The following is a 14,591-nucleotide window of genomic DNA, read 5'->3' as shown; positions in this document are numbered from 1 at the left end:
TTCTAGAAGATCTTTTAAAAGATCATGCTAAAATCTTAAATTTTATGCGTTTCGTCCGCCATTCTAGAATTGGAGTAAAAAATAAAGAAAGAAAAGAACACTCAAAAAAAATATTCTAAAAATAAAGTAATCTTTATATGAGACAAATCTCTTTCCTAGAACACTAAATTTAGGAATTTTTTTTAGTTGATTTACCCACAATATTTCTATTCTTCAAAATTCAATAATTTTAATAAAATTAATTCTATAAAACAAAATTAACAGTTGAAATCGGTGAATAACGGGATTGTAATATAATAATTGTGTGTTTGGAGAAAACTCTATAAGTATTCTAAAAAAAAATTTAGACCCAATCATTAACCTTAATAAAAGAATTCTAAGAGGAATTATTTTTATTCATCTTCCTATATGTTCTTCATTTAAAATAAAAAATAAAGATCAAAAAGTAAAAAATCTTCTTAGTATTCCTCAAATAAATAAACGAGATATAAAAAAAAATGTTGTATTAAATTGTTCTTGTCTATTTAGTTTTACCGAAAATGATCTTTCTTTACTGTCAACTAAGAAAGTTAAACTTACCAATCGAAATGAGTAAGCTACAGTAAAAACAGATCCGACGATTACCAATATTGATCTAAAACTATTAAAGAAAGACCTATATATATTTTCTAAAATACTATCTTTAGAGTAAAATCTTGATATAAAAGGAAATCTTCTTAAAGATAATGAACATAAAATTATACATAATTTAGAAAACTTAGAAGAAATACATCTTATTATTATCTTACGATAATCTTGAAGTCTCCTAATTCCATGAATAAAAACACCTGATGAAATAAAAATTAAACTTTTTACATAAGCATGTATACATAAATGAAAAAAAGAAATAATAGGAAACCTAAGCCTTAATGTAACAACTATTAACCTTAGTTGACTAGTAGTACTATGAGCAATAATTTTTTTTATATCAAATTGTCTGAGAGCACAAATAGATCTGTATAATATTGTTAGGGCTCTCACTAGTATAACAATTCTTATTGATGAAAAATTAAAAAATCTTAATAATCGACACAATAAGTAAACTCTAGCAACTACCATAGTAGAGGAATGTAATAAAGCTGATACGGGAGTAGGTCTTTCTATAGCATTAGGTAATCAAGGGTGAAAAAGATATAATGAGGATTTAGCTATTATTCCAACTAAAAATAGAAGAAAAACAAAATTATTGAAATTTTGACTATTTCTATACCCTCTAATAATATTTACATTTATCCTTGATATAAAGATTAAGAAAATTCTAATATAAAAACAAAAATCTCTGATACGGTTATAAATTATTGCTTGTAATCTTGATAATCTTGCTTCTCTACGCCTAAATCACCAATTAATAAGAAGAAATGATATAATTCTCACTCTCTCTCACCTAATTAGTAAAAATACCAAATTAATTGAGGAAGTTAGGATAAATATAAATATTAAAAATATAAAGAGAAACATCATAAAGGTTTTATTTTTTACTTCTTCTCCTATGTATCAATTAGCAAAATCAAGAATAGATCATGTTACAGAAAATCTAATAAATAAAAAAACTAGAGAATAAAAATCTCAAGAAATAAAAAAATTTGTATTTATTCATCTTCTTCTTAGACATAATACTCTTATGTGATTATGAATTACCAAAATTATAGAAAAGATACAAAACAGAAAAGAATTTACTTTTATAGTTTTTAACTCAAATAAATACTTATTTATTTTAAAAGATGTTAATAATAAGGGAATAAAAACTCTAATAATTTTCATAAAAGTTTTTACCCTTTGAGAGGTTTTTAAATTTACAAAATTTATGTTTTAATTAAACTATAAAAACTTTAAGCCTTAAATACTGGTGAAGTCATTCATGTATGTAAAGCTGGAGGAAATCTTATTTTAAATTCTATTGATTTGGATTCTGCAGAAAATAAAAATCGTTTACTGTAAAAACTTTCTCATAGTATTAAAAAAAATACTAAAACTGCTACTCTACTTAATAATGATCTAATAGAAGAAACTACATTTCAAGTTAAATAAAAGTCTGGATAATCATTGTACCGACGTGGTATTCTACTTAACCTTAAAAAATGTTGAGGAAAAAATGTTAAATTTACTCTAACAAATATTATAAAAAAATGTAACTGTCTTAAGATTTTATTGAAACTTAATCCAGTAAACAGAGGAAATCAATGAAAAAACCCAGAGAAAATAGCAAATACAGCTCTCATTGATAATACATAATGAAAATGAGCAACTACATAATAAGTATCGTGGAGGACAAGGTCTAAACTACAATTAGCTAAAATAATTCTAGTTAATCTTCTAATAGTAAACAAGAATAAAAATCCATAAGCTCATAATAGAGGTAATCCTCAGTAAATATTAGCTCTTAATAATGTTGAAACTCATGAAAATACCTTAATTCTAGTAGGAACTGCAATAATTATGGTAGCTGAAGTGAAATAAGCTCGAGAATCAACATCTATACCTACACTAAACATATGATGAGCCCACACTAGAAATCTAAGAAACCTAATTCCTCTTATAGCTCAAACCATTCTATAATACCTAAAGATATTATCTTTTCTGGAGTAAAAGACAATTACATGACTAATTATTCTAAATCTTGGTAGGATTAAAATATAAACTTCTGGATGTCTGAAAAATCAAAATAAATGTTGATATAAAATAGGATCCCTTCTTCTGTTAGGATCAAAAAAAGTAGTATTAAAATTACGGTCAAATAATAATATTGTAATAGCAGCAGCTAAAACTGGAAGAGATAATACTAGGAGAATAGTAGTAACAATTAAAGATCAACAAAATAAACTTAAGTTACTTATAGACTTTCTTTTATTCTTTATATTAAATAAGGTAACTAAGAAATTAACTGATCTTAAAATACTAGAAACCCCAGCTAAATGCAAAGAAAAAATAGCTATATCAACCCTAGAATTAGAATGTCCAATATTAGAGGACAAAGGAGGATAAACTGTTCATCTTGTTCTTACTCTAGCTGACCCTGAGAATCTACTTTTCAATAATAAAAAGAAAGAGGGAGGCAATAATCAAAAACTTATATTATTTATCCGAGGGAAAGCCATATCAGGAGCTCTTACTATTAGGGGAATTAATCAATTTCTAAATCTTCTAATTATAATTGGTATAACAAAAAAAAAAATTATTACAAATGCATGAGAAGTGACAACTACATTATAAATTTGTCTATTATTAATAACTCTTCTTCTTTGAGATAATTCTATACGAATAATCACACTTAAAGAAGTTCTAATAATCCTTGATCACGTTCTGAAAATAAAATATAAAGTTCTAATATCTTTATGATTAGTGGAAAATATTCATCGAGTTAATCATTCTTTAAAGTCTAAATATAAATACATACAAAAAAATCCATTAGAATCTTATAGTTTCAAACTATATGTTTTAAATAAACTATTTTTTTTTTACAGAAACCTATAAGATATTTTTAATTCCTAAAATTAATAGATTATTTATCTTATCTGTAATAATACTTTAGAACAGAAATTTCTGTTATGTAAAAATTTACAATTTTTAACTTTTATCAGACACTAAAGTAAAGGAAAATTATTATATATTTCAAATACTGAAATCTTATACTTAGAAGGAATAAATTTTAAGAAATAAACTAATATATATTAATTCAGAAAGATTATACTTATTTAGAATAAACAGGTACTAAAATAGGCTCATATTTAAAAGTGATCATCAATATAGAAAAAGAGATTACTGAAATATAAAAAAAGGAAAATAGGTTTAATTGTGGCATTAGATTTTTTTTCTTGTATAGAAGATACGTAATATCTATCAAATATTTTTCAAATATTTATTTTGTATTAAACTATCTACACTCTCAATAATATTCAGCTAATAGCCGGAACTACTAAGTTATTTTGCAGATAACCAATAATTAGCCAAGATAGTCTTAAATAATAGAAGAAAATAAAAAGGACATACTTACATAAGAAATAAAGAAAAGAAAAATTGTAGTTTTTTCATAATTAAGTAAAATTATTTTTTGAAATAATAGTTTTTTAGACTGTCTAATTATAACAAATATATTTATTATAAAAATTCTAGCTATTAAAAATCCTCTTATTAAAAAAAAAACTTGTAAAATATTAAAGGAAAGAAGAGATATAAACAATCTGATTTCTCTGAAAAAATTTACAAAAGGAGGAAATCCAAAGTTTATGGCAAAAAAAAATAAAGAAATTAGATAAAACATAAAAGAAGAGGAGGAAATTAACCTTTTTAAGGAATTAATATGACGAGAATGAAAACGTTTATATAATAAATCCCTAAAAAGGAATAATACGGGAGATAAAATTCCATGACCTAAGAATATTAAATAAGACCTTTTAAACCTCCAGTAGTAATAACTTATTAACCCAGAAACTGAAAGGCTTATATGGCTGACTGAACTAAAGGCCACAATAACTTTAAAGTCAGTTAGTCGGAGACAAATAATCCTAGAGAATAAAAGTCTTCACACCCCTAAAAATATAATAAAGAAAACTGAATAAGTTAATTTAACCTCTTCCCTTAATAATATAAAACATCGTATTATTCTGAATCTTCTAATTTTTAATAAAATTCTAGCCAAAACCATTGACCTTCTAACAGGAGCATCAACATGTGCTTTTGGCAATCAAATATGTAACCTATAAATAGGTAGCTTTGTTAGAAATCTTAAAACTAGAAGTATAAATATAAATCAAGAAATTTGTATAGCATAAAAATTATATATAGTTATTGATTCTATCCTTAAAGTTAGTGTCTTTAGAATGAGTATAAATATAGGAAGAGAAGTAACTAGGGTATATAAAAAAAAATAATAATTGGAAAATATACGTTCTTTTCTCTTCCCTCACCACCCAATTAACAGAAAAATAGGTAGTATTGATAATTCAAAAAAGACTAAAAAATTTAATAAATCATCACTTCTAAAAAATAAGATTAAAAAGAGTATAGAAAAGAAAAAGGATATTATTATATAATTATTTCGGTTCCTTTCTATTATAATAATACCACTCAATAAGATTACTAAAATACTTAAGACAATAAGTATTGTACTAATGGAATCCCTACTTCACGATGAAAAGTGATTACTGAAAACGATTTCTCTAGTTTTTAAAATTATCGGTAAAATTGAAAATAACAAAAAAAATCTATAAAATAAAAACCATATCATAAATTTTTTATGATAAAATAAAAATACTATGGGAACTAATATCAAATACACAAATTAGAAATACATTAACTAATCAATATAGATATCTTTATCATGTAAAAATAAAACATTTTTTTATGCTATAGTTAATATTTCTAACAGTATATCGTTATTCTAATTTGAAAAATTAGTGTTATATTATTATATTAACTATAAAAACTTACCAGTGAGACATCACATTTATGGATAACTCATATACTAAAAGATAAGAAACAAAAAATAGAAAGAATAAGGCCCAATAAATCGAAGAAGAATTTCTAGATTCTGAATAAATAAAAGGTAAAAATAGTAAAATTTCTAAATCAAAAAGTATGAAAGACAGTCTGATGATAAAGAATTGTAAAGTGTAAAAATTTTTAAAATTCATTATTGTTATAAATCTACACTCATATGAAGAAAATGAAGCTCTAAAAATATTAAGTACAAATCTTTTTATAACTAGAGTTCTAATAAAGAGTAATAAACTAGATAATCTTACTACTAATAATAACATAAATGTCACAGCTTAAGAACAATTTTATAATTGTATATCTATCTTATCAAGATAGCTCGTTTATCCGACATCTTAAGATAAAAAATATAATTATAGTTTTCCTTTCGTACTCAAAATAATTTTAATAAAAGATAAAGTCCGGACTGAATCACTTCGTCCTTAACCCAGCTCATGTACTTAATAATTTGGTTAGCAAACAAACTTTATTCTCTTTTACAAAAATTAGTTAAAGTAAACCGACATCGAGGTCGTAAACACATTAAACAATAAGAACTTGTTTAATGTATTAGCGCTGTTATCCCTAAGGTTAATTTTTCAAATAATCTTAAATAAATATATTTATTAAGGATCTTTTTTAATAAATAAATAAAAAATAAATACTATTGTTAAATATTACAGTAGTTACCCCAACAAAGAATTATAGAGTAATTCTCTCTAGTATATCTAAATCACTTAGGGTCTTTTCGTCTTTTTTTTATAATTATGTTTCTTCACATAATGAAAAAATTCATTATTTATTTTCTAAATATCTCTTCCCAATTCTTTATTAAGGGTAAACTAATTAAGTCTACTTGAAATAATTTAAAACTAAGTATAATTTATTAATCACATTGAAAATAAAAGAAATTACTAATAAGAATCTAGTAAAATCGTTTTTAGTAAACATTTTGGAAAACTCCTAGTTCTTAGAAAATATTTGAATTTCACAAAAAAAAATATTTTTAGTTATTTTAAAATTTATTCTTTAATTACTTATTTTAACAATTTATTTTATATAATCTTTATAAATCTTAAAATTAGGAAAAAAAAATTAGTTTTTATACAAAATTATACTATAAATATTACGAAATATATTTTTTTTTGAACTATCGTATGAGAAATTAAAGCTGACCCTTAATTATATTTATATAAATTAGTTATCTAAACATATGATTGGCATATCACTTCTTATATTAGTTATTTTCCTCATTATATTGAAATATAATGAAATTTCTTAATACAAAATCATGTTTTTTCGAAAATTATTATGCAAATAAGAGTTTTTTATCAAATCTTGATCCAAAAAGAACATATTTTAACTTTTTTAATTACCATCTTTTTTCTTTACAGAAAATCTTAATAAAATTTCTATCTTTTATACTTAAAATATTAATATACTATTTTTTTTATATAGACAAATTTGTTTGAATAATAGAAATATTTAGATTAAAAGAAAATTTCTATTTTTTTTTTCTTCTTATTACATGACAAATTATTTAAATAAAAAATTATAAAAATTAGAGACTAAAGTATCTTAATAATAGAATAAGATATACAAGTACTAAAGGTAAATAAATTTTTCATGTAATAACAATTAAATCAGTAAATTTAAATCGTGGCAATAAAGAGCGAATATAGAGAATTAGTAAGACAACTCTAAAGGATAATACCACTAAGGATATATTCCTTCTTAGAAAAATTAAAATTGTAATTCAACTTATAAATCAAATATTTATATATTCTCTTAGAAATATTAGAGCAAAGATAAATCTCCTATATTCTACATTAAAACCACTAACTAGTTCTGATTCTCCCTCAATTAGATCAAAGGGGGCTCGATTTAACTCTGCTAATATAATACTAATTCAACTTAATAAAAATAAAAAAAAACCCCTATAGAATAGAGATGATTTTTGATAATACACAAAAATATCTCAATTAAATGAATTTAAGAATAATAATATTATTAAAATAAAGAATCTTAGTACAACTTCATAAGAAATTATCTGAGCTACTCCTCGAATTCTCCTAATTAAAGAGTAAATATTATTACTTCTTCACCTAGCTCAAAGAGTTGAATAAACCAATAGGCTTGAAATTACTAAGGTAATTAAAATCCTAAATTCTGAGTTAACCAGAATAAACGGTGTTGGGATGAAAAACCAATTAATTAAGCTTAAAATAAAACTTAAGATTGGAGCTAATAAAAAAAAAAATTTACGAACATTTATTAAAACCATTAAGTTTTTTAAAATTAATTTCACTCTATCAACAATAGTTTGTACAATTCCATAAATTCTAACAATATTAGGTCTTTTACGGAACTGTACAAGTCTTAGTACTTTTCGCTCTAATAATACTAAAAAAGCAACTATTAATAATAAAATTAAGATGAAAAGTAGATAAGTAATAACTAACAATACCATTGTTTCCTATGAACTATCATTATTCAAGAAACTTCATAAAATTATTAAAAAGGTGATAAAATTCTACACTTGATAGAATTAAAAATTCTAAGCTTCTTCAAAGCTTCTCTTTAATTAAAGACTACCTCATCTATAAATACAAGCATATAAGAAAATTCATACGACATCAACAAAATGTCAATACCAAATAGCACACTCAAATCTCACATGCCGGTTAGGTGAGAGTTTTCTAGATAAAATTCGTAGAAAGGAAATAAATAAAAAAATACTTCTAATAATTACATGAAATCTGTGAAATCTTGTAGCTATAAAAAAAATAGATCCATAAACAGAATCATTTATCCTAAATGAACTCTCTAAGTACTCCATATATTGTAATCTTGTAAACAAAACCCTTAAAAAAACTGTATTAGCAAGTCAAATAGAGCAAGAATTAAAATCTGAAATCAATAAACTATAGTGGGAACAAGTTACTGTAATTCTTGAGCTAATAAGAACAGCCGTATTTAAAAGAGGGACTCTATAAGGATTTAGTACCATTACTCTGAAAGGTGGCCACTCTATTCTCAGATCAATTACTGAATTTAAACCAGAATGAAAAAAAGTTCAAAAGAATCTAAGAAAAAAAAATACTTCAGATATAATAAATCAAATTATCCTAGAGTATATATTTTTTTGAACTCTCTTAGTATGAAATCTTAATAAAGAAGATTCACGATCAACATCACGTCATCATAAAGAAGCTAATAAGAAAATTAATCTTCTATAGAAAAACAATGTCCTAAAAAGATGTTGGTGTATTATAGATATCAATCTACCAACTACTCTGAAAGCTCCTAAAGCACTAAGTAAAGGTCAGGGAGATCTATCAACTAGATGAAAAGGGGTAAAACGTACTGTCACATTTAGAAGAAAATATTAATTATATCTTATGGTTCAAATCCATATGTTTTATTGTAAACTACTACTAATATAAAGAACTCTTAGTTATTGTATAACCCGAAATTATATATTTTTCTTTCTTTAAATTACTTTATAATTTCTAAATGATCAATTTCAATTTGATTAATTAGAAACCACAATTCTAAATTTTTTTATAAATTACACTTAGTTATCAAGTACTAAATTTTAAACTAATATTTGAATATTTATATTTATTTTGTAATATTAAAAGAGTAAGAGTGAACACACTTTCAGAAGCTCCTATTACTATTAAAAAAATAATTAAACTATCTGAGATTATTATCCCTCTAAATATTAAAATTAAAACAATAATAAGAAAAGTAAATTCAATTGTAATAAGAATTTTTATGAAATCCATTCAGATTATTGATAAACTAAAAATTATAAGAGAAAATATAATAATAAATATAATTCACATAATAAGACAATTTATCAGAAGACTGCGCTAACTATAAACTCCAAATTTATTATTTTATTTAAACTATCTAATATAAATTACTATTAAAAGGAACAAAAAGAAAAAGTAAATGAAACTCGAAATTTGTGCTATGAAGATAAAGATATCTTTAACAGGACACCTTCTTAGTCAAGTTAATATAATAAAATTTATCGCTCAAATTCAAAATACCAAACGATAACCTAAACTTGGGAGCACTTTCTTTTTTGAGAAGATAAAAAAAAAAAATACTACAATTGAAAAAACAAGCGCTAATACTCTTAGCTTTTTATTAGGAATACACCGTAAAATTGCATAGGCAAATAAAAAGTATCACTCTGGCTTAATATGTACAGGAGTTACTATAGGATTAGCCTTCAAAAAGTTTTCAGCATCTCTAAAATAATCAGGAGAGAAACCTACTAGTAGTAAAAAAAAAAATAGGGATAAGAATATTCTCAAAATATCTTTTACTCTATAGTAAGGTCAAAAATCTAGTTTTATATTATCACTGAAATTTCTTAAAGGATTACTTGACCTGGTTTGATGAATAAAGAATAAGTGAACGATTGATAAAGCAATAATAAGAAAGGGGAACAAAAAGTGAAACGTATAGAACCGATTTAAAGTAGGGTTATCTACAGAAAATCCTCCTCATAGTCAATTTACAATAGTTTCTCTTCACACAGGAATAGCTGTTACAAAATTTGTAATAACTGTAGCTCTTCAAAAACTTATCTGACCTCAAGGTAAGACATACCTTAAGAATGCAGTTAATATAGAAAGAATTAACAAAACAATCCTAACTATTCAAGCTCTCTTTCGATAATAAGTTTTATAGTAAAGATTTCGTCTAATATGTATAAAAATAAACGCTAAAAAGAAACTAGCTCTATTAGCGTGAATATAACGTATGATTCATCTTCTACTTACATCTCGTATAATATGGTTTACAGAGTAAAAAGCCATAAGGGTATTTCTGCAATAGTGTATAGATAAAAATAAACCAGTTAAAACTTGAATAACTATAAATGTCCTAATTAAAGATCTTCTATTTCAAAGATAATTAATATTAATAGGAGCGGGTAGGCGATAAAAGGATCTAATAAATAAATTAATTAAAGGATTCTTCCGTAACATTATTTAAAAAAGTTTCTCAATTTACAAATTCTACATGAATAGGCATAAAGCTATGTAATAATCCACAAATTTCACTACACTGACCATAAAAAGATCTAGGTTGAAAAGAAAAAATATTTATAGTATTCAACCGACCAGGTACTGCATCAACTTTCATTTTTAAAGAAGGCAAAGTTCAAGAATGAATAACATCGTAAGATGTAATTATAAGTCGAATATTGGTAGAATAGGGTAAAACTATAGTATTATCTACTTCTAATAATCGAAATTGCCTTTCTACTAAATCTTCTGAAGGAATCATATATGAAGATATATCAAAATCACAAAAGTCCCTCCTTTCATAACTTCAATATCATTGATGCCTGACTACCTTAAATGTTAAATCTCTCTTAAATGATCTCTCAAGAAGATATATTAGATAAAGTGAAGGTAATCCAATAGAGATTAAAATAAATACAGGAAAAAAAGTTCATAAAAACTCTAACATGTTAGACCTCTTATAAGCCAAAACTACAAATTTTTTTTTTTTTAAAGCTTTGAATATTAATAAAACAGCAGTTAAAATAAATATAAGTGAAGCTAAAGAAAAATCATGAAATAAAACAATCTCATGTCCAAAAAAAGTATTAGAATCAGTTAATTGAATAAAAGTATAAGGATACATTAAATCTTAAAATTTTTTTTCTTCATTATGCAAAAATGATATTTTATATAAAATAAAGATTTTTTTTCAAACAAAAAGTTAAAGGAATTTAAATAAGATAACTATCCTAGGAAAAAAAAGTGTTACTAAACTAGTAATATATTTATTCACGGATATCCTAAAACGGTTCACTGAAGTATACAAAAATATTACTCTGAAGAAATCATAGTTTCAAACCTGAGATATTATCCGAGAGTAAAATACAAACATAGTATAACCTGATAATATTAGAAAAAAAAATAAAGAAACATTATTACTTCTCATAATTAAAAAAATTTTATAAAAAAATATAACTCTACAAGGTATCCTTATCATAATAAAAATAGCAAAGCTAAATAATATTTTATCTGTATAAGAAAATCAAGTCTTATAGGCTCTTAGGGTTTGAATATTTAAAACCCGAATTAAATTAAATAATACTCAAAGAGTATAAGAATAGATTAAATATATCATAAAAAATATATTTAGTCTTCTGAATAAAAACCTTAATATTAATCATCCTGTATTTATAATACTTGATCTTCTTATAATTTGACGTATATCACTATAATTTAATCTTTGAAAACTTCTTAATAAAATACTCAATCCTCTTAAAAGTATAAGAAGATTATTAGATTCACAATAATCTCTGTTTAATAATAAAAAAGGAGCATATTTAGGGATAGTTCTTAAGATGAAACATTCATGAAAAGTTAATCTTGAAAATACATCAACTACCCATAAGTGACCAGGAAAAAGTCCTAGTTTTAAGGCAATAGAAAAAATAAACATAAAACTAAATATTTCTATAATCATATTAATTCTATAATATTGAGTATGTAACCCAAGATTTAATCCTATTTTAGAAAAGTCTAATAGTAAGTTAGACAATGAGAAAGAAAATAAAATGATTATTCCTGAAAAAATTTGTAAAAATATATACTTAATTAATACTCTAAATTTTTGAAATCCAATTCTCCTAATCCTAGTGGCTTTCTTTAAGAAAATTATTCTCATAATAAGTAAAGAAATTATTTCTATTCTTACTCATAAGGGGAAAAAATCATTAAAACTAAGTGTAATAATTAAACCCAGTACAATGTTAATTTTTAGAAAATTTAACAAATTATTCAGTTCTTAATCCTTCATTTATATATAAAGATAAGAGTAATCCAAAAACATATGGTTGAATAAAAGATACGGCAATTTCTAAAATTACTAAAGTAGAAAATAAGAATATTATAAGAATTCTCATAGGACCTAAGAAAAAAAATCTTTGAGAGATCAAATGTAATAATAAATGACCAGCTGTAATATTAGCTATTAAACGGATTCTCAAAGCTAGAGGTCGAGCGAATTGACTCATAATCTCAATTCATACTAATATCAAAACCAATGCATAGGGTGTTCTTAAAGGTAATAAATGGGCAATATTATATTTGAAATTGTTTGAATACCTCCGAATAATAGTAGAAATCCATAATATCACAGAAAATGAAAAAGTAACAACCAAAAGTGAAGATACAGAAAACCTAAAAGGTATTATACCCAGTAAATTTATGAATAAAATAACAAAAAATACTGAGAAATAAAAAAAAAATATTCTAGAAAATTTACTAGTAAATTGCCTTATAATTAGAAAAAATATCCCTTTACTTAAAAAATTTCTTCTAATAAATATAAATCTAAATAATAATAAAACTAATCTTATAGGAAAGATTATGAAAGAAGATTCAAAAGGGAAAAACAAATTTATCAATTTTAATTACGGTCTATTCTTTCCGTTTAAGTTAATTAACAATTAACTACATTTTATATGTTAAATCAAATCTAAAGAGAGTTTTCACTCTTAATAGGAGTATGAGTCCTATAACTTAATATATAGTTTATCTTTATTTAGGTCAGAGTATAATTTATAAGAAAATTTACATTTTGGTAGCAACAAAAAGAGGATGATACTCTTTTTAAAAAAAAGCAGAGTGTATCTATACATGATACATTTTATTTGAGACAGAAATAGGAATTTATATTCTAACCCTGCTTTGTATTAAGATTCTTACAGAAATTCAAAAGATATAAACTTTTAGGTTTATATAACCTATCTTAATTGTTCACAGTGAATGAGTACAGATACATTTTATTTTTGGAAAAAACACGGATTTCTTATCCTAACTATGAATTAGTCTAGTAAATTTTCTCAAGACAAAAATAGATACTCAAACATAGAAAAAATATTAAAAACACTAGTCTAATAACAAAAAAAAAAAAATTAAAGGAATACAAGCTAAATCTACTAATTAACCTAATTCTATTATTTATAAATCCTAAAAAAGGTAAAAAGTGATAAATACTTTTTACTGATAAATAAGACACAATAATTAACATTAAAAATTTCCTATAATTATCTTGAAAATCTTCTACTATTTTAACACTATTTAATATAGAGGAATAAGAAAATAATATTAATAGTCTCCTTAAATAAAGTAAAACCATTAAAATCCCTAAAAAAATTATATTTTTTATATAAAAAAAAAAGAAAAAAAGAATTACTATTACAATTAGAGAAAACAAAATTAAATACAAAGAGTAAACAGTTAAAAATATTGAAAAAAATAACATTATTAAAATATATAAAATATCCCCTCTTCTAACACTAAATATTAACATTATGAATTGAAAGAAATCATCTAAAACTTTGAAGGTTTTAAGTTTTATTAACCTAAACTCACTATTGAAAAGTACCAGTTGTTCCTTCTGGAACAACTACCTTGTTACGCCTTTATAATAAAACTATATAGCGGGCAGTGAGTGCTTCAACCTTAAAAATTCAAAACAATATTATTATTTTTACTTATAAGTTTTCTTAAAAAAAATTCTATTTTAAACTATTTTAAATTAAAGCTAATATAACCTAATACTAAGAGCATAAAGACCTGAAATTAATTATTAATAAATAATATTTTCTTTATTATCTAAATAATAAAGAGTTACGGACATACACTACAAATAGATATTAGTACTAAAATTATTGAGGACTATCATTTTAATATACAAGCTTCCCTATTTTGGGCCAACCGCCTAATTAATTGATTTCTTTTCTATTCTTTTTTCAATTTTTTATAAATTGGTACTAATCGATTTTTAAAAAAATTTTCAAAGATTTTTCTTTTTAAAAAAAAAATTGATTATTTTACTATATTAAGAAAAATTTAGAGGGATAAAATTTAATTTTTATAAAATGTTTAACCGCGGTAGCTGGCACATTAATTAACCTATAATAAATTTTTAACTATTTTAAATAAATTATTGAATAAAGATAATTAATTCTTAAGAGAGATAAATTGTTTATAAATTAAAATTAAATTAAAAGAAACCTTAATAAAATTTTC

At 23.5% G+C, this 14,591-nt stretch overlaps 13 protein-coding genes and 26 non-coding genes across 39 annotated transcripts; all 39 read right to left on the bottom strand. All coding sequences in view use genetic code 13, as the record gives it.

Annotated features, from left to right (window-relative positions):
- trnL(UUR) lies at positions 1-68 on the bottom strand. Its single transcript has one exon. It is a non-coding gene; the product is annotated as a tRNA-Leu (tRNA).
- Positions 69-1,800, bottom strand: ND5 (NADH dehydrogenase subunit 5). The gene has a single exon. A coding segment is annotated over exon 1 (1,732 nt).
- A 3-nt stretch (positions 1,801-1,803) lies between these two features.
- Positions 1,804-1,867, bottom strand: trnT. The gene has a single exon. It is a non-coding gene; the product is annotated as a tRNA-Thr (tRNA).
- Position 1,868: 1 nt separating this feature from the next.
- On the bottom strand, positions 1,869-3,431 carry COX1 (cytochrome c oxidase subunit I). Its single transcript has one exon. The coding sequence runs from the start codon at positions 3,429-3,431 to the stop codon at positions 1,869-1,871; it is 1,563 nt and encodes a 520-aa protein (YP_006341036.1).
- A 1-nt stretch (position 3,432) lies between these two features.
- On the bottom strand, positions 3,433-3,493 carry trnS(UCN). Its single transcript has one exon. It is a non-coding gene; the product is annotated as a tRNA-Ser (tRNA).
- trnL(CUN) lies at positions 3,494-3,557 on the bottom strand. Its single transcript has one exon. It is a non-coding gene; the product is annotated as a tRNA-Leu (tRNA).
- A 3-nt stretch (positions 3,558-3,560) lies between these two features.
- On the bottom strand, positions 3,561-3,627 carry trnY. Its single transcript has one exon. It is a non-coding gene; the product is annotated as a tRNA-Tyr (tRNA).
- A 12-nt stretch (positions 3,628-3,639) lies between these two features.
- On the bottom strand, positions 3,640-3,707 carry trnG(AGR). The gene has a single exon. It is a non-coding gene; the product is annotated as a tRNA-Gly (tRNA).
- Positions 3,708-3,727: 20 nt separating this feature from the next.
- Positions 3,728-3,838, bottom strand: ATP8 (ATP synthase F0 subunit 8). Its single transcript has one exon. It carries the CDS (start codon positions 3,836-3,838, stop codon positions 3,728-3,730), a length of 111 nt encoding a protein of 36 aa, YP_006341035.1.
- A 14-nt stretch (positions 3,839-3,852) lies between these two features.
- trnF lies at positions 3,853-3,920 on the bottom strand. Its single transcript has one exon. It is a non-coding gene; the product is annotated as a tRNA-Phe (tRNA).
- A 13-nt stretch (positions 3,921-3,933) lies between these two features.
- On the bottom strand, positions 3,934-3,985 carry trnC. Its single transcript has one exon. It is a non-coding gene; the product is annotated as a tRNA-Cys (tRNA).
- Positions 3,986-3,994: 9 nt separating this feature from the next.
- ND4 (NADH dehydrogenase subunit 4) lies at positions 3,995-5,314 on the bottom strand. Its single transcript has one exon. It carries the CDS (start codon positions 5,312-5,314, stop codon positions 3,995-3,997), a length of 1,320 nt encoding a protein of 439 aa, YP_006341034.1.
- Positions 5,315-5,327: 13 nt separating this feature from the next.
- Positions 5,328-5,392, bottom strand: trnV. The gene has a single exon. It is a non-coding gene; the product is annotated as a tRNA-Val (tRNA).
- On the bottom strand, positions 5,393-5,462 carry trnE. Its single transcript has one exon. It is a non-coding gene; the product is annotated as a tRNA-Glu (tRNA).
- On the bottom strand, positions 5,463-5,804 carry ND3 (NADH dehydrogenase subunit 3). The gene has a single exon. The coding sequence runs from the start codon at positions 5,802-5,804 to the stop codon at positions 5,463-5,465; it is 342 nt and encodes a 113-aa protein (YP_006341033.1).
- A 1-nt stretch (position 5,805) lies between these two features.
- On the bottom strand, positions 5,806-5,872 carry trnI. Its single transcript has one exon. It is a non-coding gene; the product is annotated as a tRNA-Ile (tRNA).
- Positions 5,873-7,001, bottom strand: rrnL. Its single transcript has one exon. It is a non-coding gene; the product is annotated as a large subunit ribosomal RNA (ribosomal RNA).
- Positions 7,002-7,072: 71 nt separating this feature from the next.
- On the bottom strand, positions 7,073-7,981 carry ND1 (NADH dehydrogenase subunit 1). Its single transcript has one exon. It carries the CDS (start codon positions 7,979-7,981, stop codon positions 7,073-7,075), a length of 909 nt encoding a protein of 302 aa, YP_006341032.1.
- A 44-nt stretch (positions 7,982-8,025) lies between these two features.
- Positions 8,026-8,094, bottom strand: trnK. The gene has a single exon. It is a non-coding gene; the product is annotated as a tRNA-Lys (tRNA).
- A 1-nt stretch (position 8,095) lies between these two features.
- On the bottom strand, positions 8,096-8,884 carry COX3 (cytochrome c oxidase subunit III). The gene has a single exon. It carries the CDS (start codon positions 8,882-8,884, stop codon positions 8,096-8,098), a length of 789 nt encoding a protein of 262 aa, YP_006341031.1.
- A 1-nt stretch (position 8,885) lies between these two features.
- On the bottom strand, positions 8,886-8,952 carry trnQ. The gene has a single exon. It is a non-coding gene; the product is annotated as a tRNA-Gln (tRNA).
- Positions 8,952-9,019, bottom strand: trnR. Its single transcript has one exon. It is a non-coding gene; the product is annotated as a tRNA-Arg (tRNA).
- Positions 9,020-9,022: 3 nt separating this feature from the next.
- Positions 9,023-9,092, bottom strand: trnH. The gene has a single exon. It is a non-coding gene; the product is annotated as a tRNA-His (tRNA).
- Positions 9,093-9,365, bottom strand: ND4L (NADH dehydrogenase subunit 4L). Its single transcript has one exon. It carries the CDS (start codon positions 9,363-9,365, stop codon positions 9,093-9,095), a length of 273 nt encoding a protein of 90 aa, YP_006341030.1.
- Positions 9,366-9,373: 8 nt separating this feature from the next.
- trnP lies at positions 9,374-9,435 on the bottom strand. The gene has a single exon. It is a non-coding gene; the product is annotated as a tRNA-Pro (tRNA).
- Positions 9,436-10,523, bottom strand: CYTB (cytochrome b). The gene has a single exon. A coding segment is annotated over exon 1 (1,088 nt).
- Positions 10,495-11,184, bottom strand: COX2 (cytochrome c oxidase subunit II). The gene has a single exon. The coding sequence runs from the start codon at positions 11,182-11,184 to the stop codon at positions 10,495-10,497; it is 690 nt and encodes a 229-aa protein (YP_006341028.1).
- Positions 11,185-11,246, bottom strand: trnA. The gene has a single exon. It is a non-coding gene; the product is annotated as a tRNA-Ala (tRNA).
- Positions 11,247-11,262: 16 nt separating this feature from the next.
- Positions 11,263-12,336, bottom strand: ND2 (NADH dehydrogenase subunit 2). Its single transcript has one exon. The coding sequence runs from the start codon at positions 12,334-12,336 to the stop codon at positions 11,263-11,265; it is 1,074 nt and encodes a 357-aa protein (YP_006341027.1).
- Positions 12,329-12,961, bottom strand: ATP6 (ATP synthase F0 subunit 6). Its single transcript has one exon. It carries the CDS (start codon positions 12,959-12,961, stop codon positions 12,329-12,331), a length of 633 nt encoding a protein of 210 aa, YP_006341026.1.
- On the bottom strand, positions 12,962-13,031 carry trnN. The gene has a single exon. It is a non-coding gene; the product is annotated as a tRNA-Asn (tRNA).
- Positions 13,032-13,098, bottom strand: trnM(AUG). Its single transcript has one exon. It is a non-coding gene; the product is annotated as a tRNA-Met (tRNA).
- A 6-nt stretch (positions 13,099-13,104) lies between these two features.
- trnS(AGY) lies at positions 13,105-13,164 on the bottom strand. Its single transcript has one exon. It is a non-coding gene; the product is annotated as a tRNA-Ser (tRNA).
- Positions 13,165-13,175: 11 nt separating this feature from the next.
- trnD lies at positions 13,176-13,243 on the bottom strand. Its single transcript has one exon. It is a non-coding gene; the product is annotated as a tRNA-Asp (tRNA).
- A 4-nt stretch (positions 13,244-13,247) lies between these two features.
- Positions 13,248-13,310, bottom strand: trnM(AUA). The gene has a single exon. It is a non-coding gene; the product is annotated as a tRNA-Met (tRNA).
- A 2-nt stretch (positions 13,311-13,312) lies between these two features.
- On the bottom strand, positions 13,313-13,380 carry trnG(GGN). The gene has a single exon. It is a non-coding gene; the product is annotated as a tRNA-Gly (tRNA).
- A 6-nt stretch (positions 13,381-13,386) lies between these two features.
- On the bottom strand, positions 13,387-13,869 carry ND6 (NADH dehydrogenase subunit 6). The gene has a single exon. It carries the CDS (start codon positions 13,867-13,869, stop codon positions 13,387-13,389), a length of 483 nt encoding a protein of 160 aa, YP_006341025.1.
- trnW lies at positions 13,870-13,931 on the bottom strand. The gene has a single exon. It is a non-coding gene; the product is annotated as a tRNA-Trp (tRNA).
- Positions 13,932-14,591, bottom strand: rrnS. The gene has a single exon. It is a non-coding gene; the product is annotated as a 12S ribosomal RNA (ribosomal RNA).

Source organism: Ciona intestinalis, mitochondrion (assembly GCF_000224145.3).
Source record: "Ciona intestinalis B CG-2006 mitochondrion, complete genome".
NCBI lineage: Eukaryota > Metazoa > Chordata > Ascidiacea > Phlebobranchia > Cionidae > Ciona > Ciona intestinalis.
The sequence above is the reverse complement of the archived record's forward strand: the minus strand, read 5'-3'. Positions and strand labels throughout refer to the sequence as shown.